The sequence below is a fragment of the Telopea speciosissima genome, chromosome 1 (genome assembly GCF_018873765.1).
Source record: "Telopea speciosissima isolate NSW1024214 ecotype Mountain lineage chromosome 1, Tspe_v1, whole genome shotgun sequence".
Lineage (NCBI taxonomy): Eukaryota > Viridiplantae > Streptophyta > Magnoliopsida > Proteales > Proteaceae > Telopea > Telopea speciosissima.
In genome coordinates this window covers 53,338,431-53,364,132 of record NC_057916.1, presented here as the reverse complement: position 1 = coordinate 53,364,132, position 25,702 = coordinate 53,338,431, and the positions used below count along the sequence as shown (strand labels likewise).

Genomic DNA, 25,702 nt, shown 5'->3' with positions numbered 1-25,702 from the left:
CAGAACACAACAGTTTGGGTGAGTGGAACGTCTGACGACCAAAGATGGAGATGGAGGGAAACGAAGAAGAGAGCGTCACCCTATTCGAGCAGGTTCGCGTCAATGGGAAGCTGACGCCGGTGTCGCTCTCTAGCGACGGAAAGCTTCGGTGGACGGAGCACAGAAAGCGCTGCTTAAACCTGGATAAGGAGGTTTTGGGTTTCACGCAGGAAGGTTCTAAGATCACGATTCGGGCTTTCGTCGAGAATTGGTTTGAGCTTCACTGCGTTGTGTGTGATGAGGCTCGAGGTGGAGGGAGGAGGGATATCGTGTTGGAACCTTTGACGGAGGAGTCACAACGGCTTTGGTGCCAGAAGCTTCAGGAATACATTGACTCTCTCGGTCTGTTACTTTCCTCTGCTCTTTCTTGTATTTCTGGTCAATATCGAAATTCTTTTCTGCTCTTTCTGAAAAATTGCTGGTATGATGGTTACTTTCCTCTGCTCTTTCTTGAAAATTTTGAACTTCTTTTATTTTCTTTCTGAAAAATTGATTGGTGAATTTTGAAATTCTTTTCTGCTCTTTCTGAAAAATTGCTGGTATGATTACTTTCCTCTTCTCTTTCTTGAAAGCTTTGAATTTTTTTTGCATGAATAAAGTTTTGAAATTCGTTTTTGCTCTTTCAAACAAATTGCTGGTATGATGAGAATCTTATCTTCTCAGAGCATTAAAATCTCTCTCTCGCTCCCCCTCTGCAATTAGTCGTTTTCCAAATAGCATGAAGTTTCTATTGATCGAAGGGAAGTGAAAAGGCCAAAAGGTGAGAAATTCACCTGCTCTACTGATCGTACGAGGTGCCAAGAGAGGTAGATCATTCCAACGAAATGGTCTTCTTGTTGGTGTTAATCCCTGAAGACTTGTTGCCTTGGAATCCATCAGAATTCGCAGCCCCAAAATAAACAATTCCCTTGCCCTGCCAGCCGCTCTGTATGCAGTACGGGCCCCCTGCAATGAGCGTAATTTTATAGCATATTGGTTTATCTTCTCACTCTCCAACTCATTATCAAATAACTAATCTAAGTCCTTCAGGGATGGCCATTGTACAAGTAGGTGTGAAGAAGATTGAGCAGCTCTCTCCAACAAAGAAAGCAGGCAAACTATGACCATTTGAAAACAGTTTCTTCTTCTTTCATGCATAACTAGAAGGCTGTTTTTGACTTGATGAAATTTTAAAAACTCTTGGGTCATCAAGTTTCATTCTCCTCTTTCATGCTAAAATTGTTGGCTTAATTAACTGTATAGTTGTCATCTTTACCTTTGTAACAGATCGACCAAAGAGGTTGTTCATCATTGTGAACCCTTTTGGTGGGAAGAGATCTGCCACGAAAATTTTCCACGATGAAGTAAAACCCTTTCTAGTTGCTGCTAATATTGAATATTCAGTAGAAGGTTTCATCTTCCTCACACCTGTTATTATTTCTAAAGACAACCCATCCTCCTTTTATGGGCCTGATTCTAGTTTGCCAGTAATGTTTCAGAAAGTCAATATCAGCTTCATGCAAAAGAAATGGCTCAGACGTTGGATCTCTCTAAGTATGATGGGATCGTATGTGTGAGTGGAGATGGTATCTTAGTTGAGGTTAGTTGGTTATGCTTATTTGTCGAATATATGACAATGCTTATTCTTTGCTGCATCAACTATGGAACTAAAGTGCTTCTTTGATACAATAAGCCTGAGTTCTTTGTTTATTACCCCGACTAGAGCAATGAACATGCACACTGATGAATCTGTATACTTCGTTTTGCGATTAACAAGAATATAAAACAAAAATACTACATTGAAAAAGAACATGAAAATCAAAATGATGCATACTGCCTAAGCTTTAATGTACTTGTGCTTCGTTCATCTACAGATTCGAGTAAAGTTCAGGAAACAAAGTAATTGGCTGGGTTTTAAAGGAGGTGACTAGGGATGATGAAGGGGGTTGTGAAACAAGGTTTTTAAGCTCCAGAAATAAAAAAGTTGGCATTAAAGGTAAAACAAAGAAAGATGAATTTTCTTTCTAATTGTCCAGCAAGTTCGAAGATACAATAAATGGGTTTGATAGAACTTTCCAAAACTTTTCAATATAGTAGATAAGGTTCTCTGTTAAAAGTAGAAAAATCTTAATCAAAGATGAAGAATTCAAAAAGGTGAGAAGAGAGAGATTATGTCGTCCCATTGGACCTCCCTAAACATCATACATGTGGTCGGAACAATAAACCTTCTAGGGTTGGAGAGAAACATCTTAGACGTTACAGTGAATTGGTAGGACATAAGCCTGTCATATCAAAAGTTGAACTGGAGGTGGTATAGATAAATATAGACTCATGAACCCCTGGCCTAAACATTAATTTATTCATTCAAAGAAAAGGGAAAAAAAAAAAATGATCCCCAAAAAAAACAGCGGAAAACAAAACCTTCTGAGCCTAAAACGAAGAGATACCATCATAGGTAAAATGGGTATATCATTCTTGTCTCTCAAGGCCTTGCCTATACAACAAGGCGACATGGGATTTCCTATGCGACTGTTCGCCTTAAGTGTGAAGGTGCCTAGACCAAACCGAGGAGAAAACAGGGGAAGAAGAAGAATTCAAAGAAAAGAGAAAAAGGGAAGAACAAAAATACCCAGCATTGGAACACATACTTGGAATCGACATAAAATATTGACGGTAAGGCTTTGCTATGGGTGCCCTGGCTCAAGCTGCTAAAACTCGGGTCTCGGTACCAATTCGGCTCTTGAAAAAACTGAGACGAGTCGAGATCTCGCCGAGTTGGTGCATTTTTTTTTTCCAACTCGAAGCCTCAACTTTGGGTCAACCCGAGATCCGAGATCTCACCGAGATATGTCGAGTTTTGTCCAGTTAGGTAAGGTATTTAAGTGGTAGGTGGGTTAAAATAATGGGTCGAAACCTAGATCCAAACCGAGATCCGAGATCTCGCCGAGATATTGCACTTTTGAGACTCACAGGCAGTCTCGTCTCAGCTTTTCCAAAAACTGAGAAACTTGGCGAGATCTCGAACTATGCCCTGGCTTCAACTAGGCCTCAAGGATTCTGGTAGATCCCATAAGAGGCTGGTACCTGTCACTATTTCTTGGCTGGCTTTCCTCCCAAATGACATTGACTTATGGTCAGCCATGACTTCTGCAAATCTTGTTAGGCTTGTTAGATTTTGGGTTTGATGAGGCTAATGGAAAACCTCTATAATAACATGAAAGTCAAGCAAAAAGAAATAAATTTGGACCTCCAAACAATGGCAAGAAAATTTCATGAAAGTCTTCACTTCATTCAATTAATGCACTAAAAGTAGATCCAGTGCAACTTAGCACCAGATGAAAATAACTCAACTCACTAAAATCCAGGCCCAAAAATACAAGTGATTAATGCCTACTACCTAACATGGACCTATGACACAATATTACAGAGATACCAATTTCGGTCCAAACATGGGAAATTTAATAAAATAACGTAGTAGAAGCTAAACCACCTGATCAACCTGTCTACCCTGTACTTTTATAGTGCCTAATGAGACCATCTTTGTCCCATGCCTTAAGCTTAAAGCATGTTGCCTCCACACAGATGCATCCCCTCTTTGTAGGTTGGGTCTGTGTTGGCCCCCGCTGGCACAGTTTTCTTTCTTATCGATCACAACAGAGGAATTTATTCGAACAGAAATAGTAATACAAGAACAGAGACAGAAGAAAGGAGAGAAGAAGAACCAACAGCAGCAAACAATGGAAAACTTTTATCTCCTTCCTGATCAAACCAATACAACTATACCTCACCCTCACAAAGACTGAATAAATCCACCTTATAAATCAGCCTCTTAAAAGTGGCAAGACCAAAATTTTAGTATTGGTATGTATCGTATCATTTTTGCCGATACGTATCAATATTTGTGGGTATCAATATGATACTTACAGATACACCACTTATTTTTCAAAAAAAAAAAGTTTGTATCGACCAATACAGGGCTGATACTAATACAGGTAAGATAGGACTCCTTTAAACGTACAAAACAGAAATCATGAGTGAGATACGAAACAGAGAGCAACCGAAGGCCTTGGAAACTTGTTTTTCTCTTTGATATGAGTTGGAGGAAATCATCTAACATAAAAAGCAATTCTAGTCTTCACCATTTCAACAAGTTTTGGGGACTTACAGTGTTCAGATCATTGATCGAAACAGATTTGGGTGAAAAAGTGGTAAAGTTGCAGATTTTTTTTTTTGGTTATGCACCACTAGATTAGGTAAAAACAACTCAAATCTTTGCATCAAGCTGATATATATTTACATATTGCATAATAAGGTGCTTTATGCTTCAAAACTGTATTTTATATGTATCATAAGCACATCCATGATTTCATAACCATTTCCATTTTTATCTTGCATCTCTCCAATACGATACAATATGTCTCTGAAAATCATTCCTCCAATACGATGCCCGATACCGATACTTAAATCCTTGGGCAAGACCCCATCTTTAACCCTAGATAACCTCTGTAAGTCATATGTTACACTCAGGCAAGACAAATAAAATGGAAAAATTCTCAACATAATGAGTTAAATCTAGGAAATAAGTTAAGAAGTTGCACAGAACTTCTGGTTTGGAAGGTGAAAAATGAGGGGAAACAATATGGCATTTGCATGGAAACCTATTCTCAGGTTGCATTTAGAGTCATTCAAGTATTGACCATTTGTATTTATCTACTTCATTAATTTATGGGAAAAAGAATGCTAACGCCGCATGGACTGTTCATCCCCCAGTGAAAATCGAAAATCCCATCCAAACCAATGCCTCCATGCGCACTCTCATTGGCCCCGGTGCTGGTGCAGGGGGTACACGGTTGGTTGGCATTCTCTTTCCCTTATTTTATTTAGTCCCTCAAGTTTAATTTCTAAGGGTAGTTCATGGAAATTTGAGAAATGGTTTTGACCTTTCTATGCATGGAAAGGCAGGGAGGAGGAAGCTAGGGTAGGTTTTCTTAATGCTCAGACCATTGTTATCCTGCTAATGACATATGGTAAATGGGAAACATGTTCAGGTTTGCATGCTTGTGTCCACCATCCATGGGATTCTCTACATTTAGAGGTTTTGTAGATCAGATGGTCACATTGCCCAGATAAAATAACTTTTGGATTTGGTGTAGCAGATCTCCTGTTTTCCCAATTGGAAGGGGTATGTCTAGCCTGCCAATATACTTAAATGTACTACAATTTCTCCAGTAGACATTCTTATTTTATAAGCTTCAACATATTGGAACATTACCTTAGCTTTTGTAATCATATTGGGTCACCAGAACTTCTGCCACTGGTATATAAATCTTAATGGATATCTAGACATGATCTTTTGTGGTTTATTTTTGGGTACAGTTCTAAATTCCTTCTTTAATTTCTAGACTTTGGTAATTAGATTTCTTTTTCTCTTTCTAACAAACGGTGCACTGTATAGTAGGTAGTAAATGGGTTGCTTCAGCGAGCAGATTGGGAAGTTGCAAGAAAAATGCCCCTTGGGATGATTCCAGCTGGTTAGTTTGTTTAAATTGTTCAAGTATTCAAATGTTATAGTTGTCCTTCCCTCCTTAATATGTGTTTGGATCTCTGTGTGTGTGTGTGACAAGGTTTAAGATTTGGCCAAAATATTTCAGTCAAAATCTGTACAATTTCGGCTGTAAGTTTCGGTTAAGGGTTTCGAGGCCCAAATGGCCATATTAGGTCCCAATACTTCTAGGAAACCCTATTTTAGGCCATCTAAACATAGCAGAATCCTTTGATTTTTAAAGCACACCCAAAATCGTAGTTTGACTTCAGAGCTTAGTTTGGTAGTTATGTTGTACGCTGCTATATACATTCTCTAATATGGTCTATTCCACACAAAGTTTAGTACTAGAACACATGTGATTCAGTTAAAACGAATTAAATATGCATTAGGAATGAACAAACAACAGCAACAACAACAACCATAACCTTATCCCAACTAAATGGGGTCGGCTACATGGATCCAAAAGCGGCTATGACAATAGTAGAAAAGAGAAGTAAAAAGAGTAAAAGGAAGTAAAAAGGAAGTAAAAAGGAAGTAAAAAGGAAAATAAGTAAAGAAAGAAGTAAAAGCGGTAGTCAAAGCAACATCCCCCTACAAGGGGTCGGGAGGAAGAAGAGAAAGAGAGGCTGCTATAACTTTGGGAGTCCCAATCGTGTGGGTCAGACCCCTATTCTATTCAATATATAATGCATAACCCTAACAAGGGTTTAAAGGGAAAACACCAAAATAAGAAAATAAAAGAGCAAGGAGGAGTCTAGCGCTAATCACGACTCCTCCCCCTCAACCGACAACTCCTAAACTCCTCCTCAAGGTGGAGCATAGATATCAATCATGCCCAACTCGTTACAAATATAATCAATCCTCCAACTCCTCAGAGACTTGATAAACACATTTGCAAATTGGTCTCCTATTTGAACATGCCCCGTAGAAATAATTCCTTGTTGCAGCTTTTCCCGAACAAAATGGCAATCTACCTCAATGCGTTTCGTTCTTTCATGAAACATGTGATTTGATGCAATATGAATGGCAACTTGGTTATCACACCACAATTGCATGGGAGACATATCTTCAAACCCAAGTTTAGCTAACAACTACTTTACCCACATCAACTCACATGTGACATGTGCCATGCTCGAAATTCTAACTCTGCACTGAACCTAGCCACAACAGTCTGTTTCTTGCTTTTCCATGACATAAGATTCCCTCCAACAAAAATGCAATAACCGGTAGTTGACCATCTATCAATAGGAGATCCAACCCAATCAGCATATGTAAAACCTTCAATACGTCCATGTCCATGATCAGAATACAATAGACCACAACTTGGATCCTTCTTGAGATACCTTAGAATACGAATAACGGCATCCCAATTAGACGTCCTTGTTAGATTTTAGGTTGAAGAAGGAGAAGAGAAGAAAGAGAAGAGAGCAGCCACGGTTTTGGTGTTCAAGTGTTATGTCTCTAACCTAGAGACTAACATGCTTATATTGAAAAGAAATAGTAAATTACACCAAGGCCCTTGGCCTTATACAAATGACAAAAAATAAGAAAATAATACAAGGGAATATTTACACATATACCCCTGATACAATACAACCATTCTTAACACTCCCCCTCAAGCTGGGTGGTATATGTCATACATACCCAGCTTGTCTAACATAAAACTAAAGTGATTGGAGCCAAGTCCTTCGGTGAAGATATCAACCACTTGTTCATTCGTCTTCACAAAGGGAGTACAAATTGCCATAGAGTCTATTTTCTCCTTAATAAAGTGTCTGTCAACCTCAACGTGCTTTGTCCTGTCATGTTGAACTGGGTTGTGAGCAATACGATGGCTGCCTTGTTGTCGCAATATAGACTCATAGGTTCGTTGTCTCAAACCCCACCTTGGACAAGCTTCTTCAACCACAAGACTTCACACACACCATGAGCCATGGCTCTAAACTCGCTTCAAGACTTAACCTGGCTACCACCGGTTGTTTCTTACTCCTCCAGGTGACCAAATTGCCTCCAACAAAGGTACAAGATCCGGATGTGGATCTCCTATCAGAGATAGACCCAGCCCAATCAGCATTTGTATATACTTCAATTCTCAAGTGACCATTCCTAGAGAAGAGAAGACCTTTTCTAGGGCATGACTTCAAATACCTGAGGATCCTATAAACTGCATCAAGATGTCCCATCTTGGGTGCATGCATAAACTGACTCACTACTCCAACAACATAGGTGATGTCAGGTCGGGTGAGTGAAAGGTAGATAAGTTTACCTACTAGCCTCTGATACTTTTCAGCATCCACCAAAGGTTCACCACAATCTTCCCCTAGTTTGTGGTTTTGCTCAATAGGGGAGGAGATTGATTTGCATCCTAAGTAGCCTGTCTCCTTAAGTAGATCAAGAACAAACTTCCTTTGGCAAACATTGATCCCTTGCTTAGATCTTGAAACTTCAATCCCCAGAAAATACTTCAACAGACCAAGATCTTTGATCTCAAACTGCCGAACCAAATAAAGCTTAAGCTTTGAGATTTCAGCTTCACTGTTTCCCGTGACTACAATGTCATCAACATAAACAATGAGAGCTGTAATAGTGCTGCCCTTCCTCTGTATAAACAATGTGTGGTTAGTTTGACTTTGAGTGTAGCCATTCTGTAGGAGGGCTTGTCTGAACCTCTCAAACCAAGCCTTAGGAAACTGTTTGAGTCCATAGAGAGCCTTCCTAAGTCGACACACTTTCCCATTATCACCAGGATGCTTGAACCCAGGAGGAGAGTACATATATACTTCTTCTTCTAGGTCACCATGTAAGAATGCATTCTTCACATCAAGTTGGTACAATGGCCAATCAAGATTTGCAGCCATTGAGAGAAGTACACGGATGGAGTTATGCTTGGTCACTGGAGCAAAGGTTTCCTGATAGTCAATGCCATACACCTGTGTATACCCCTTGGCGACAAGTCTTGCCTTATACCTTTCCACAGTACCATCAGACTTGAACTTGACTGTGAATACCCATCTGCACCCAACCGGGATTCTCCCTTTAGGGAGTTCAACAAGATCCCAAGTGTGATTCTTCTCAAGAGCCAACATCTCTGTGTTCATTGCTTCTCTCCATTTTGGATCTGCCATAGTCTCTGTTACATTCTGGGGAATAGAGATGGATGAGATAGCCACAGTAAAGGCATTACCTGTAAGGGAGATAGAATCATAGGAAACAAACTTGGCAATAGGATTAGTGCATGCCCGAGTTCCCTTTCGGTGAGCAATAGGAAGATCTAAGTCTGAGAATGGAGAATTAGAGGAAAGTATACCTGTCTCAACTGATGAAGGCTCAGGATGAGGAGACGAAGAAGGATTTTGGCAGGTCTTCTTTATAGGAAGCCATGAAGCAGGATTTCTCTTATCCTTCGTATACACCAATAATTCCCCCTGTTCTCTGTTTTCCTGTGCACTAGGAAGCTCCCCCTCAACAACAATATCCACAGAATTTTTCTTCCCTTTGTCAAGCTGGAAAGGAGAAATAGGAACAAGAGAGGAGAAAGGAAATGACACAAACTCGGGAACCTCTTTACCTTCAACACCACCACCACACTGCCCCTGAAGAGGGGACTGAAAATACGGAATGTTTTCAAAGAAATGAACATCCTTGGAGAGGAGCCACCGACGGGTAGGAGGATGATAGCATTTATACCCTTTTGAGGTGGAGGAATACCCAAGAAAGATGCACTTCAGGGCCTTAGGATCCAATTTAGTGCGGGCAGATTTGCTAATATGGACATAACAAATACAACCAAACACCCTTGGAGGGAGAGAAAAAGAAGAGGACCTTGAAGGCAAGAGATCAAGAGGAACCTGGAAGTTCAAGACACTAGAAGGCATGTGATTAATAAGAAAGACAGCAGTGAGTAAAGCATCAGACCAAAAAGTTTTTGGAACATGCATGGTAAACCAAAGTGATCTAGCCACTTCAAGGAGATGGCGATTTTTTCTTTCAGCCACCCCATTTTGTTGAGGGGTATCAACACAAGCCACCTGATGAATAATGCCATGGTCAGAAAAAAAGGTTTCCAAACCACTATACATATACTCCCCACCTTTGTCCGCGGACAATTTGGATCCGAGTTTGAAATTGGGTATACACTAACTCATAAAAGTTTGTAAATGCAACATGGACATCACTCTTATGTTTCAAAAGAAAAACCCAAGTAACCCGAGAAAAGTCATCAATAAAAGAAACAAAGTAGCGGAAGCCACGCAAAGAAGTAACAGGGGAGGGCCCCCAAACATCAGTATGGATAAGATGAAAAGGTGAAGTAGATCTATTACCATTAGATGCATAAACTGCTTTTACAACTTTTGGCAAATAGACAAGGTTCACAATGAAAAACATGCGAGACAGAAAAGAAGTAAACAAATGTGGCAACTGCTTCCTCATAATGAAAAAGGAGGGGTGCCCCAGCGACGGTGCAGAGCAGAATATCCTCCCGAGAACGCCCACCGTCTTGCCCACAAACATAGGACCGAGCTTGCAGCAGGGAAGTACCATCTCCAAAACATACAAGCCATTAGCTTCATGACCATCGCCAATCACCCTCTTCGTCACCAAATCTTGAAAAAGACAATGGGTAGGAAAGAAGGTGACAAAGCAGTTCAAAGATCTAGTCAATTGACTAACAGAAAGAAGGTTAGTGGCAAAGTTGGGAACATGAAAAACAGACTTCAAGGGTAAAAGAGGTGCAACCTGGATATCTCCCTTACCAGAAATAGAAGAGAAGGTACCATCAGCAATTTTTACCTTATCTTTCCCAGAACAAACAGAATAGGAATTATATAGCTCTGACCTACCAGTCATATGATCTGTGGCACCTGAGTCAATGACCTAAGAGGTGAGGCCGGAGGAGGAAGCCTGCAGTGCACTAGAAGAACCGGTGGCAGAGGAACCTGAGGAAGTGGCAGAGGAACCATCCAAATGAGCCACAATCCGGCGAAATGCAGCAATGTCCTCCTTGGAAAGAGAGGATTCATCAGATTCAACAACTCCAACATGAGCCTTAGGCCCTTTCTTCCGCTGTCCTCGCCCTCCAGATGAACCAGCAGGGGGCTTCGCATGGAGATCCTAGCAAAAATCCTTAGTATGCCCATTCTTGCCACAATGGTCACATAGGAATCGACCCTTCACAGCTCCCTTAGCAACCCCCTTATCGGCCCCCTTGGTGGAGTCCTGAGGGATGGAAGAAACAAGTGCAGAGTGCTCAACAGTGGGGGCAGTCCCCATAGCACCCCTACGGGTCTCCTCACTCTGTAGATATCCACACACCTCCTCCAGTGAGGGAAGACTTGGACGACCAAGGATTTGCACCCTAAGAGGCTCAAAATCAGCATTAAGACCTCCAAGAAGAAATAAGACCCTCTCTCTCTCTCAAACAACCGATGCACCTTGACCTCATCAATAGGGCATAACTGGAGATCTCTATAATGTTCATACTCTTCCCACAGGCCCACAACAAGGCTATAGTATTCAGAGATACTTCTCTCACCCTGGTGCAAGCTGACAATCTGTTGGAGAAGTTGGTACACCTTAGTAGAGTCCCCAACCCGATCAAAAATACAGGCCACACTATCCCAAATGTCCTTGGCAGTCTCCTTGCCCATAAATCTTCTTCCAATCTCAGGCTTCATGGAGAAAAGAAGCCAGGCCATCATCAGGGAATTCTCAGAGTCCCACTTGGGATACCCTTGCTCAGTCGGAAGAGGGGCCTGTATACTACCATTGATGTAACCCATCTTTCCCCTACACCGGAGAATCAATTTCATGGACCGGGACCAATCCAAATAGTTGTAGTTCTCAAGTTTGGTAATAGGGAGTTGGATATTGGGACTCTCAAAGGAGGGAGGAAGAAATGGGGCTGTTTGGGCTGTGTCTACAAGAGGCAGGGGTGTTGCAGCATCTTTGTCACCCATTTTGACCTTTAATCAAACACTTGATAGGCCCAAATAACAAATATCTCAACCACAACAACAGTCCCACAAATACAGCAATAGAAAACCAGGAAAAACAGAGATAAATAGCCTGAAAATAGGCCTTTAAATCCCTAAAAACTGATCAAACAACCACGGAGTAAGGATGAGTATTGTTCCTTACCAAAAAACGATTCAAATAGACCAAAGAAACTGGTCAAACAAGAACCTATTGAAGCAACAAGAGCCAAAAAACACTGCAGCTGGAGGAAAACAGAGGTAGAACAGCCTGGCCGAGATTCCCTTCTACTCCTTGGGTGCTTCCAAGAGATGTGGGAGGACACAATGAGAAGAAACAAGACCTCCACACGAAACTAGAGCACTTGGTTGCTCAGTATTTGGACTGCAGACAAGAGAGAAACAGGTCTGAGAAGGTATGCTATTTTCCTTCACAGAGACTGTTCTTCACCTTCCAAACAATCTTCAATCACCTTCAAACTCCAGGAGCAAACAGCTCTGATACCATGTTAGATTTTAGGTTGAAGAAGGAGAAGAGAAGAAAGAGAAGAGAGCAGCCACGGTTTTGGTGTTCAAGTGTTATGTCTCTAACCTAGAGACTAACATGCTTATATTGAAAAGAAATAGTAAATTACACCTAGGCCCTTGGCCTTATACAAATGACAAAAAATAAGAAAATAATATAAGGGGATATTTACACATATACCCCTGATACAATACAACCATTCTTAACAGTCCTAGGAGAGGACAAAAATTGACTCACAACACTGACCGGAAAGGCAATATCAGGTCGAGTCACATTCAAATAATATAATTTTCCAACCAACCTCCAATACTTCTCAGGATCACCTAGAGCATCACCACTATTAGCTGTAAGTTTTATGTTGGGATCCATGAGAGTATCCAGAGGTTTGGATCCTAGCATCGCTGTCTCTGTAAGAAAATCCATAACGTACTTCTGTTGTGAAGGTAAATACCTTTCCTTGACTGAGCTACTTCAACACCCAAAATTTAATCTTCCCAGATCCTTAGTTTTGAAAGTGTCCGTTAAGTGTGTCTTCAAACACTTGATTCCTTTAATGTCATCTCCAGTGATCAAAATATCGTCTACATATACGATAAGAAATATTGTCCCTGCATTGGACTGACGATAAAACACCGAATGATCACCATCACACCGTGACAGTCCAAATTCAAGTACAACCTTAGTGAACTGACTAAACTATGTCCGAGGAGACTGCTAATACCCATATAAGGACTTCTTAGGTATTGGGAAAATTGAAAACAAAAGGGGGAATCTAGTTAGGGCTGTGAGAGGATTAGAAGAAGAAAGGTTGTGGGGGATGGGGAGATCCAAACTCACTGTTGTTGCAGAGAATCTTTGGCAGAAGCTTGTTTGAAGATGAAAACTTGAATAAAAAAAATCAGATCTTGCACTAGAACTTGATATTGGAGCTTCAGTAGAACTATCCGGGCTTCACATTGCAAGGTGTCAATTGGATTAAGAGTAAATTACACAGACCTCCCCTGCAACTATGCCTAATTCAAGGGACACCCCTGTTTTTGCAAAAACTCCACAGACCTCCCGTATTGCACAAACTTGGTTACACTCGGCGCCACTTCGTTAGTGAGCTGCTGTTAAGTGATCATGTCATAGAAGAAATAAATTTATAATGACTAAGTTAACCTTACCTGAAGTTACATTACCCTTTTGCCTTTATGTTTACCCTTACCTCCTCCTTCTTCTTCTTTGCCACCGCCCATCGTTAAGATTGTAAACCCACCTCCACCCTTGCAACCCAGCCCCAACCCCAACCCCTGTTCTTCATCCAATCCACCGCCCCCCACCTCCACCCCTGCAATCCAGCCCCACCCCGCCTCCTCACAAAACCACATCCTTGGCATGGTCACACCAGCAGCTGCTGCCATACTGCAATCGCCATCGTTGCAAGCACCAGTCCCCACCCCTGTGAAAATTGCTTCTCCAGAAAAAGAAAACAAGAAAAAAGAAAAAAAGAAAAAAAGAAATGCTAACACGTGTGGGTAATTTGATAATCTGAAATCCAAATTTGATGTTGAAAAAAAGAAAGGAGAAAAGAAAAGAATACATACAATGTGAAAGGAAGAGTAGAATACACTTTGTATAGAGAGAGGGAGAGAGGGAGGGAGAGCTTGACATCAGAGTAAGTTTGTTTCAGCGTTTACGGATTGAATCGACAGAAATTAGATAAAAAGGAAGAGAGTCGGGTTAAAGAGTTCATGGCGAACAGGCATACAATTATTCTGATGCAGACTTCTCAGAATCGGGCAACTAGAACGTTTTTGGATTATGAATCCATAAGTCAAGCAATTGATGGTATTTGTGCATTATATGAAAGAAAGCTTAAGGATCTCTACCCAGCCATTGGGAACATCACTTACGATATTGCAGATCTCTACAATTTCATTGATGGGCTTGCAGACTTGAGTGCACTAGTCAATGATCATTCCATTCAGGCTTACCTTCCATACGATCGACAGTGGATTAAACGGCACACCTTTCATCACCTCAAGAAATTGGTAACATATTAAAGAGAACATTGTAAGCTACACCCCAATCTTAGTACTCGGTTTTTATAAAGCACGCAAAACAGAAGAAAAAGGCAAGGAACCGAGAAGTGCAGAACCAGAGTTCAGTCTTGTTTGGACTTCAGTTATGCTGTCAATGTATGAATATGAACATAGTAGGTTTCGTTCCATTTTGCTACATCTGATATGTTTGCCTGCTATGGCTCTCTTGACTCTTGAGAAAAAAAAAAAAAAAAGAAAAGAAGAAAAAGAAATGCTAACATGATTTTCGTGTGAATTTCCTATCTTCCACAGCCTGTGTTACTCCCACACTACCACTAATCTGCAAATCAAGAACAGATGCCCTAAGAGTTCTATATCTCTATAAGACCTGGATAAGAAGTTTGTTGATGAATTAAGGCCAAGTATGGGAATAAACTATGAAAAATGTAAACTTGGTTCTTATTTCTAATCAACTCTGATGATCTTTCTTCGATCGTTCCCGACCGCTTGTGTAATGTCTTCTCAATTTGGAGATTCTCTGTAGTTGAACTGTTTAAGAGCTGAATTACAGTTTTAAGGTTAGAGATAGAGAGGGAGAGGAAGAGAAGGGAGTCACATGCTAGAGGACGAGAGAAGTCTTTGAGAAAGAGCTTCGACCCTCTCTCGTTCATGGCGTGTTCACACCCTAAACCCTTCCTATGTTCCATTAAATCACCTTTGGATCTTTGAATCCATCTGGTTTCAGAGTTGCAGGGGAAAAAGAAATAGGGTAAAAAGAAGCCCAACCCTTTCTCCATTGATTATGCTGTGAATCATGGAACCGGAGGTGAATTGGGATGAAAGGGATGAAGAACAGGGGTTGGGGGTGGAGGTGGGGCAATGGATTGCACCATCATCGTTCCAATACGGCAGTTCCTCGTCATCAATTTCTTCCCTTTCAATTCTCCTGGCCGATGAAGAGGATCTCCACTCTCATTTCACTCATTTTCACTCAAGTGAGAGAAGAGAAAACGTGGAGAGGTGGAGAAGGAAGAGGAAGAAGAAGAAGAAAAGAAGAAGAAAAGAAGAAGAAGAAGGAAGGAGAAGACCCATTGCTGTCTTCTCCTTGTTCTCTTTGTCTGTAATCTTCGACATCGACAACTTCGGTTTTGTTTTGGGGAACCTGAGGAGTTGAGACATTTACTTCTTCTGTGCCTTAACGAAATTTGAAGAATGGTTCTGTGAAACCCTTTCCATTCTTACGGGTAGAACGTAATCCTCATCTCTTTCATCCTCCTGATTCTTCTTCTTCAGAGTCTTGTGCTAATTCTACTAATTTTGGTGTCGCTGCGATTGCATCATCTTCTATCCATCCAAAGTTAGGAAAGTTGTATTGCATTTGGGTGCTTTCTTTCTTCACTTATGAGAGGGTTTTCTGTTTCTGTGTTGAGGGAAGACAAAGGAAATCAAACTGTGAAATCGTATGTGCGTAGGTCAAAGCAAGGAAGAAGAAAGGTTTTAGATGTTTTAAGTGTTTTAGGTGTAAGGGTAGTAGGGTCATTTCATGACTTTTAAGTGTTTTGGGTATAAGGGTAGTAGGGGCATTTCATTATTCAACTTAACAGAGTCTAACATTCTGGGGTCGACTGTAGTTTTTAAAGTATCAGGGGTGTCCCTTGAATTAGGCATAGTTACAGGGGAGGTCCGTGTAATTTACTCTTGGATCAAACACCAATCCCACCAGCCTTGATCAAACACAAGACAATCTTCAAAGGAAGAAGACAAATTGCAGCAACAGCTTAGAATAATTTTTCAAACATTCAATGGGGGAAAGAGGAGCCCCACAAATGGATTTTATTAAAGGCCTAAAGCCGAATTCCTAATCAAACTAGGAGACTAAGAAGCCCCTAGCCGACTTTATTACAAATCACAGCCTCTCTGTTGATATATGGGCCAGAATACCGTGGGGGTATTCTGGACATTTTTCCTTGTTATTTTATTGTTTTATGAGTGTGGTTTAGTCCCACATCGCCAATGTACAGATTCTATTATTTTCTATTCATTATAAATATATGGCTTGGGGTCTGCCTTAGATATCCAAGCATTGAGTTCTAATTCTGATCCTCTTAACACTCTCAAATTCGTGGAGAGGTGTGGACCCAAAATTATAATTTAAAACAAATAAAAGAAAGGTGACTCTAGTCACTTAAATTGAACCACTGGTTCAAGCCAATTTTGGACCGGTTCAATTTAAAACTCTAAAACATGAAAATAAACTAACTATAGAAGCTATTCCCGTATGCAACCTAATTACCCAAACTTTAGGTCCGTAAAAGTGACCTATTACATTGAAAACCCATGGGATCAAAGGCCCAACATGTATATAACCCAGCGCTAGACTTATTCCTGAGTAAAGAAGCACAGTTTGATGATAAATCTGCGTCAAAGGGGTTGCTCCATATATACTTCCTCATGGAGATCACCATGAAGGAAAGCATTTTTAACATCTAGTTGATACAACGACCAATGATGAGAAGCTGCAAGAGATATCAACATGCGAACAAAGGCAAGTTTAGCAACAGGGGAAAAAGTGTCTAAATAATCAACCCCATAAACTTGAGCATACCTCTTTGCCACCATCCAAGCAAGAGAACCATTAGGGTTGACTTTAACAACAAAAACCCAGCGACAACCAATAGTAGACTTACCCACAAGTAAGGGTACAAAATCCCATGTGTGATTTTCCTCTAAAGCCAATAGTTCCTACTCCATAGCTGTCCTCCAACCAAGACTGGACAATGCTTCTACAACAGACTTAGGAATAGGATGACAAGCAATAGTAGACAAACATGAATGAAAAGAAGAAGATAAACCAAAATAAGATACAAAATTTGAGTGAGGATGTTGGGTACAGCTCTGAACACCCTTACACTAAGTAATAGGAAGGTCAAGATTAGAAAGGGGAATACATAGCTCCGGATTTGTAGACAAAGATGATGAGGCAGGTGATGTAGAGATCAGGGGTGCAGGAGCAACTCAAGGACGACGAGGAAAAACCTGTCGGACGGCTGGTGGAGGAGGTGGCGGTGGTGTTGGAATCAACGGAACCTGTGAAATAGAGTGCTGAACAATATATATGGGAAGATCATCATCCAACTTGGACTAAACAAATGACCCATCCAGATGAGATGTGGACTCAGAAAAAAAATAAATTCTGTTGTGGCAAAATATTTTTGCAACTCAGGATAATAACACCTATAGCCTTTTTTGGTACGAGAATAAAGGGTGTATCCATGCACAAGGCTCCCGCCACTGTGGGGTCTGGGAAGGGTCATAATGTACGCAGCCTTACCCCTGCTTTTGTAAAGAGGCTGTTTCTAGACTCGAACCCGTGACCACTTGGTCACAATGGAGCAACCTTTTTTGGCACAAGAATAACCAAGAAAAAGACATTTGAGAGCTTTGCGATCCAACTTTGACAAACTGGGAGGATGATCATGAATAAAACAAACACACCCAAACACTCGAGGAGGTAGAACAAATCAAGGTTCTGAAGGAAACAAAATGAAAGAGGAATACCACCACATAAACAGAAGAAGGCATGCGATTAATAAGATAGCATGCAGTCAAAACAACATCAGCCCAAAAGACTTAGCCACCTTCATCTAAAAAAGAAAGGACCGAGTAACTTTCATCAAATGTCTATTCTTCCATTCAGCCACACCGTTTTGTTGAGGGGTGTCGGAACAAGAAGACTGATGAATCATACCATGTTCAACCTTGAAGTGAGAAAATGGGCTAGAAAAATATTCATTGGCATTGTCACTACGTAGAATAAGCATAGACGTATGTAATTGAGTCTGAATTTCACAACAAATGCACAAAAACAGGAAATAATTCAGAACGATTTTTCATTAAATAAAGCCAAGCGACTCTGGAATAGTCATCAACAAAAGTAACAAATATTTGAACCCCAAATTAGATGTAAATGGACAAGGACCCCACCCATCCGAATGAACTAAAGCAAAAGGGTGCGTAGACCATTTATTGGCTTGAGGGGAATAACTCATAAGATGGAGCTCCCCAAATTGACAATACTCACATTCTAAACTAGTAAAGGAACTAAAACAAGAATCAAGTTTCTTTAAACTCTGCAAAGACTGATGACCCAGGCGGCAGTGAACTTGATGAGGAGACAGAACACTCGAGCATGCAACTGAAGGAGAGTCCTTAAGTCCCCCCCCCCCCAATTCACGGCCTCTTCCAATCATCTTCTTCGTTGTAAGATCCTGAAAAGTACACGAATCAGGATAAAAGGTTACCAAACAACTATGAGGTTTAAGAACTCCCTATTATATTCAATATATGATGCATAACCCTAACAAGGTCATAAAGGGAAAAGCACCAAAATAAGAAAATAAAAGAGAGGCAGCAAGGAGGAGTCGTGATTAGTGCCTCAACCGACAACTCCTAACATAAATCATACATCATCCATGGTTCATTACAAAGAGTCAAAGATATGAGAATCAATAATACAATGCCCATCCTAGAGTCCTAGTAACATATTGAGTTCCAAACAGGATCAAAACCACTAGAATGTTGCTGCTGTTGCCGAAGCAAGTTTTCCTCCGATTGTATCACAAAAGGTGGTCATGTCATAGTATGAGGGAAGAAACACTCAACAGTACTCCACAACAGCACTATAAATTGAATGATCAACATCTTGGAGGTACCTTAACCTAGGGTATAGATCATAGTTGTCATGGCGTCCTGGCGGACGAGAGGGCTGCATGGCGACTACTGCCATGGCGACCCTCTTTGATTTCTTCTTCACGACTCTCTTTCCCTCTTGATTTCTTCTTCTTCTTCGATTTCTTCTTCCCTCTTCGATTTCTTCTTTCCCTCTTCAATTTCTTTCGATTTCTTCTTCGATTTCTTCTTCCTGTCTTCTTTCCCTCTTCGATTTCTTCTTCCTGTCTTCTTTCCCTCTTCGATTTCTTTCGATTTCTTCTTTCCCTCTTGATTTCTTCTTGATTTCTGAATTTTCTTCTTAAAACTTGAGAAACAATAGAGAAAAAATAAAACATGGCTTGAGTATACATCTATTAACACATTAAAAATAGAAAAATAAAAAATAAAACATGAGTCGACATGCTCGCCATGGCACGCATGGCGGGCGACATGTCGATATATCGACGTGACACCCCTCCACTGACTTGGACGCTGGAAAAATATCCCAAGGTAAATAGACCTAACTGCCCCTAGACTTATATTTTCAACAAGCCTCATTCATCAAAGGCACCCTTTCTCCTGTAAGCAACTAATTCTTCACAAGCTGAAACTCAGGGTCTAAACTAGATAGCCTCTTCGCAACTTGAAACTCTGCACCCTGAGGCTTTAATATATTAAGGTGAGGAGAGAGAGGTTGATAGATATTTGTCTCTTTCCACATGCCCTTGAGAGTACTATAATATTCTCATTGATCTACCATTCTACTTGAATGAAGAAAAAACAAAATCCATACAAAGTCATAAACTCGTGACATATTCTTATTTTGTGATAAACTCTTCCTCAAGCCATCTCATACCTCTTGGGCGGTGGTGTGACCGTGTGAAACATAACATTGGCAGCCACTAATAGTTCCATGCTATCCATTACCATCCCTCGTAATCCTCGGAATCAACAAAAGGGGTTGTGGCATCGAGATACTTCAACTTTTCTTTTGGATTTATTCATATATACTTTCACGACTGAGCCCATAAAAGATAATTGGATGCACCACTAAGCTTAATAGCGGTGATTTGGACACTCACTTGAGACCGCGAAGGTGTTTTGAATCCATAGTTGTCACGGCGTCACGACGATCCAAGTCAATGGAAGGGTGTTACGTCGATATATCGACATGTCGCCGGCCATGGCATTGCCATGGCGAGCATGTCGACTATGTTTAATTTTTTATTTTCTCTATTTTTAATGTCATTTAGTATGCTATAATATATGTCCTATAACATCAAAAATCAACATGAAAGTGTACTACACTACTACTAATATATTATGCCACTATGGTTTAATTCATGAAAGTGTAACTAATATCCATTAGTGTATATGAAAGTATGAAAAATTGAAAATATAGATTAACCTATCAAATAATTGAAAGCAATAGTAAAAATCAAATGATAGGCTAACCTGTTTACTGAAGCTTGATAGCAATAGTCTTTCTTCAGTGTGTGTGATTTGGAGCAAAGCATCTAAGCTATTAAATGGTTTAAAAAAAAAAAAATTTAAATCTAACTTTTACATGTACAAATATCAACCGATATGCCAACATATCGTGGTATGGCGTCCATGGTGACGCCATGGAAGCCATATCGAACGATATATTTACATCCACGATGGCGTAGCTCGATATGCCACCTCTCCCAGCGCCAGGACGCCATGGCGACGCCATGACAACTATGTTTGAATCACCCCTTGTAATAATAGTATGAAAAATCCAGCAACCAGATCAAGCACAAATAAGAGCAGAGCATGAATAACCATAGTTGTCACGGCGTCACGGCGATCCAAGTCGGTAGAGGGGTGTCACGTCGATATATCGACATGTCGCCCATGTTTTATTTTTTATGTTCTCTATTTTTGATGGTTTAATAGATGTATACTAAAGCCATGTTTTATTTTTTCTCTATTGTTTCTCAAGTTTTAAGGATGGCAATCTTGTAATTAAGCAGAATCTAAGAAAGGGCATAGAAGGGTTTTGATTTAATGACTAAGGGTAAACTTGGAGGGATGTGTAAAGTATGGACAAAGGGGAATAAAAGAAGAGAAGGGTACTTTAGGAAAAAGGCAAAAATAAGGGTTTGTAATAACCCACGATCGGACTTATGGTTATCTTCAACCTTACAACTTCAGCCTGGGACGGAAAAAGGCAAAGTACGAAGGAGATAACTCCTTCAACTCTTCTCGGTCCAGTCTAAACCTTCAGGCAAAGCATCGCCACATCATTTTCTATCAATTCCAGCAAGAACTCATCACAGAAATCAACTAAGCAAGGAGTATTTAATTCCTGGAATCAGATCTGGCGACTTCTTAGTTGCAAAACAGAGACAGAGAGACAGGAAGAAGAAATCGAAGAGGGACAGAGAGACAGGAAGAAGAAATCGAAGAGGGAAAGAAGAAATAAAGAAGAAATCGAAGAGGGAAAGAGAGACAGGAAGAAGAAATCAAAGAGGGACGCCATGGCAATATAAATAAAGGTAGTGGCAGCAGAAACTGCAACAAGCAGGCTTAAACAAGAAGCAGCAGTAGTAATATAAGGGCAGCAGGACTAAAGAACAGAAATCAGTATTTCCACTGAATAGAAAACCAGCATAAACAACCATCAGCAATAAATAGAGGAGATCTGATCTGGAGCTACAGCCAGCAGACTTAAACAGTGATATGTATAAGAGCAGAGCACGAATAACAAGAAACACCAAAGGCAATATAAATAAAGGTAATGGCAGCAGAAACTGCAACAAGCAGGCTTAAACAAGAAGCAGCAGTAGTAATATAAGGGCAGCAGGACTAAAGAACAGAAATCAGTATTTCCACTGAATAGAAAACCAGCATAAACAACCATCAGCAATAAATAGAGGAGATCTGATCTGGAGCTACAGCCAGCAGACTTAAACAATGATATGTAGCAGTAGTGTAAGATCAATATCAAACCCAAAAAATAGCAGCAACAACTAGCTACTAAGAAGACTTAACTGCAGGCAGAGAAAACAGCAAACCAGATAGCAAAAAAAAAACATAGGTTTTGGGAGAAAATAACAGATCAGATTCTAAACTGTTTTGGATCTCCCAACTGTGAGTCTGTAATGCACTGTTTGGTGGCGGGTGGAACGGCTAACAAGGTGTGGGACTTCTATTCAAAGCTGTTTGACATCGAACTGGTGCCCACACAGGACATGAGATGTAGAATTTTGTTCTGGCACGGTCGTGCTCATGGAAGGGGTCTCGGTGGGGTGATCACTGGTTTGCTCCCCTCTTTTATTGTTTGGGAGTTATGGAAAGAGAGAAACAATCGTAAGCATGGGGAACGAGTGCGTTTGGCCAGTCATTGTGGAGGTGATCAGGAATTGGGTGAAAGAGGTTCCTTTTTTTTCAATTTTTTCTAAACACCTAAACCTGCGGGATTCTATGATTCTCCATTTTTTCGGGGTTGCTCAAAAGCTGGTTGTCCGACGTCCGCCCATTCCCGTATTCTGGTGCCCTCCTTTCTCTGCAGTGAAGCTCAATGTCAATGGGGCTTGCAAAGGAAATCCGAGGGAGGGTGGCGGTGGGGGCATCATCAGAGACAAGGATGATTGCGATTGCTGCATTCGCAAATTACTACGGTGCTTGCACAAACAGCATTGCAGAATTGAGAGCGTTGAGGGATGGTATGAGACTTTGCGCTACCTTGGGATTTGTGGGAGCACATGTTAATTCGGACTCGGAGGTGACTATCAGGTGCATGTCAAAAAGAAGCTATGGTCTATGGAAAGGTTGGTATTGGTTCCAGGAAATTATGGAGCTCATCGAGTCCACTAGGCCGAGGATCTCCTTCACCTTTAGAAGGGGAATAGGGCAGTAGACTGGCTGGCAAATTTGGCTTGTGAATCGGCATCTGATAAGTGTTTTAGTGGGGAGCTGAATCTCCCTCTGGAACTTCGGCACATTACTAGAGAGGATGCTCTTGGTTTCCCTGTGTTAAGAAAATAGGCGTTCTTTTGCTTGGGGGTGCTTGTAAGGGATGTGAGCTTTTTGTTGAGTGCTGAGGGTTTTATTTCTTTCTGGGTTGGGGTAAGGCGGGTATGTCCCCCCCTTGTTTTATTTCCTATTCTTTGATTGATCTCATAATAAAATGGTAGGGACTGACCCGGGTTCCAGATAATATTCGGGTAAAAAAAAAAAGATTCTAAACTGTTTTGGCACCCTTAGTCGAGTAGAGGATTTAGGCAGAAAAACTTCCCTGCAAAAGTTGACGGCAATATGACGGCTGGATCTACAAATAAATCAGAATCATAGAAATTGTAGGTAGCCAAGAAACAGCAGGAAAAGAGATCTGATGATCAGAAGCAGGCAAGCAATCATCCATAAACAGAATTCAATACCATCTGCAGGTTGTAGAAGAGAATCAGATCAGAACCACCCCAAGAAACAGCAGCCATGTCATGTGGGAGAGAGAAAACTTCAACATAGCAACCACAAGTTTCAGAGAGTAGTGAGCCGGAGAGAAACCATATATCTTCATGAGTGTATCAGCTGGGATTCATAGGATATCAACACAAGAAACCCTAGTTTTCTATGTTATAACGTATAAGAACTATGGTTTCACTGCAAACACTGCAGCATAGGTTGCTGCAAAACCACAGTAAAGAGAACCTAAAAGAGACTCTCAAACCAGGAACAAAGATACAGGTATTGATTCTTTAAAACTCTGGTACCATGTGACAGAATCAAGGCTAGAACCAGTTCCTATGGACGCAAAAGAAGAGAGAGAAAAGAAGAGAAGAGGAGAACCGCGAGACAGAAAAGATGTCTCACGGTTAGACTGAATGTTCTAACCATGAGCACTAATGTTATAACTAAACAGCTCATAATAATTACAATAAAGTTCTTAAGAAAAAGAATAGGACAGAAATACCCCCTTGCGGTAAACATAAAAAACTTTAACAATATGCAACATGACATATTGCCACCCCTTTGCAATTAGAGGATGAATGGGTTGATGAGTTGGCCTTGGAAGTAATTTCTTAACAATTATTATGTATCTCTCTACCGTACCAGTTTTAAAAACAAATGCTTTTGGATGCAGGTACAGGAAATGGTATGGCAAAATCACTTCTGGATTCAGTTGGTGATCCTTGTTCAGTGACTAATGCTGTTCTTACAGTTATTCGAGGTTATCTTCTGTTTATACTTGGTTCCTTTTGGTAATTTCCGTTTCATAGTGGTAAATCTGTTATATTGTTCCTTCCCTTTTTCCCCTTGGCATAATAGTATATAATTCTCATCTGCAGAATGAATAATTGAATAACTTCTCCTCCTGTGTCCTTTTTCTCCGATTCTTCTTTACCTGTACGGTTGCTTGTGGTTTTAGCACTCTGAATATATTAATGTGCAGGTCACAGGGTTTCACTTGATGTTGCTACAATCTTGCAAGGGGAGACCAAATTTTTCAGTGTCCTTATGCTTGCATGGGGTATGCCCAAAATTACCATTTATATTGAATTTGGTATATAAGTTCAATTCAAATAATGTCTGTGGTGCAATTTTTTTGGTGATGCTGTTTTAAGAGGTCCTGTATTCGTTATTTTATTGGAGTCAATTGTTTCATTAGATGTGCTTACTCTTGGCTCAGCTAATTATTATTTCTACTAACTCTTTTTTTTTTTTTTTTTTTTTTTCCTTTTATCGATTGGGGGGGGGGGGATTGGTGGGGGTTGGGTGGCAATGTCAGGTCTGGTGGCAGATATTGATATAGAGTCTGAGCAATACAGATGGATGGGGAGTTCTCGTCTAGACTTCTATGTATGTCTACAACATCATGTTTATGTTTGATAAGCATTTAATTTTTATTTCCTTTTCCTTTTTGTTGGAATGTTTTGTTGCTTAAAGTTTGTAGCATATAACCATATCCCCCACACAAGGTTTAAAGTAGATATCGGGTATTGTATTGAAAGGGTGATTTTAAGAGACGTATCGTATCATATCATATCGGAGAGGCATAAGATAGTAAGATACACTAAAAATACGCGTGGAAATGGTCAAGAAACGTATGGAAATGCTTAGGATACATGCAAAATACAGTTTTGAAGCATAAAAGACTATAAATAAGTAACAAGAAACATATATCATGTATAAAAAGGAGAACAAAGGAAAACAAAGTACGACAAGGCAAATGCATTCAATTGTATAAAAGATGATGTTTCTTACATGTACTAATATAAAAAAAAACAGAAAAAAATAAAGATGTTAGTTTCAATTTGGGGAAGATTTAGGGTTTAGATGCATATATCATTGCAAACAAAAAAAATCTAGTTTGATGCAATCATTTAGTTTGTTTTTCACTAATCTAGTGATCTATTGTAGAAAAACAACACTAAAATCACTATTGGAGCCAAAATTCAAAGTTTTGATAACTAACTATTCTTACGTGTTACAAAACCAGAATCCTGCAACCAAACCAAGGCAAAGAGAAAGGAAAGAGAAGAGAGAAGAGAAGAGAAGAGAAGAGAAGAGAAGAGAAGAGAAGAGACAGCCAAAGTTGTGGGAGGCTGACTGCGGCTACAGTAGAATACCTAACTGCAGGCCCCTCTCCTCTATTTATAATAATCATCAATAAAAATAACATGGGGACTGAAATACCCCTGTTCACGTCACTGTTCACGTAACTGTTCACGTGAACAGTGACATAAACAGTAACATAGTCCATAAGACCAAAATAGCCTTAGAAACTCAATACCATAGTTGTCCTGGTGTCGCCATGGCGTCCTGGCGCTGGAGAAGCATGCATGGCGACCTACGCCATGGCATCCCTCTTCGATTTCTTCTTCCTGTCTTTCTTTCCCTCTTTGATTTCTTCTTCCTGTCTTCGATTTCTTCTTCCCTC

General features: G+C 40.4%; 2 protein-coding genes across 2 annotated transcripts; both read left to right on the top strand.

Annotated features, from left to right (window-relative positions):
* LOC122648834 (sphingosine kinase 1-like) lies at positions 1–24,666 on the top strand. Its single transcript, XM_043842098.1, has 7 exons — positions 1–381; positions 1,306–1,428; positions 1,518–1,618; positions 5,477–5,549; positions 23,906–23,992; positions 24,215–24,292; positions 24,551–24,666. The coding sequence occupies exons 1-7, from the start codon at positions 45–47 to the stop codon at positions 24,649–24,651; spliced, it is 900 nt and encodes a 299-aa protein (XP_043698033.1). The 5' UTR covers positions 1–44; the 3' UTR covers positions 24,652–24,666.
* On the top strand, positions 13,656–14,169 carry LOC122648835 (enhancer of rudimentary homolog). Its single transcript, XM_043842099.1, has one exon. The coding sequence runs from the start codon at positions 13,795–13,797 to the stop codon at positions 14,104–14,106; it is 312 nt and encodes a 103-aa protein (XP_043698034.1). The 5' UTR covers positions 13,656–13,794; the 3' UTR covers positions 14,107–14,169.
* Positions 24,667–25,702: the final 1,036 nt, after the last annotated feature.

Bases quoted from the DNA above. Each gene is read 5' to 3' on its own strand.
- LOC122648834 (XM_043842098.1), top strand. From the start codon at position 45: ATGGAGATGGAGGGAAACGAAGAAGAGAGCGTCACCCTATTCGAGCAG. The intron at 382-1,305 runs GTCTGTTACTTT...CCTTTGTAACAG, and splicing joins GGAATACATTGACTCTCTCG to ATCGACCAAAGAGGTTGTTC. The intron at 5,550-23,905 runs GTTAGTTTGTTT...TTTTGGATGCAG, and splicing joins CCTTGGGATGATTCCAGCTG to GTACAGGAAATGGTATGGCA.
- LOC122648835 (XM_043842099.1), top strand. From the start codon at position 13,795: ATGGCGAACAGGCATACAATTATTCTGATGCAGACTTCTCAGAATCGG.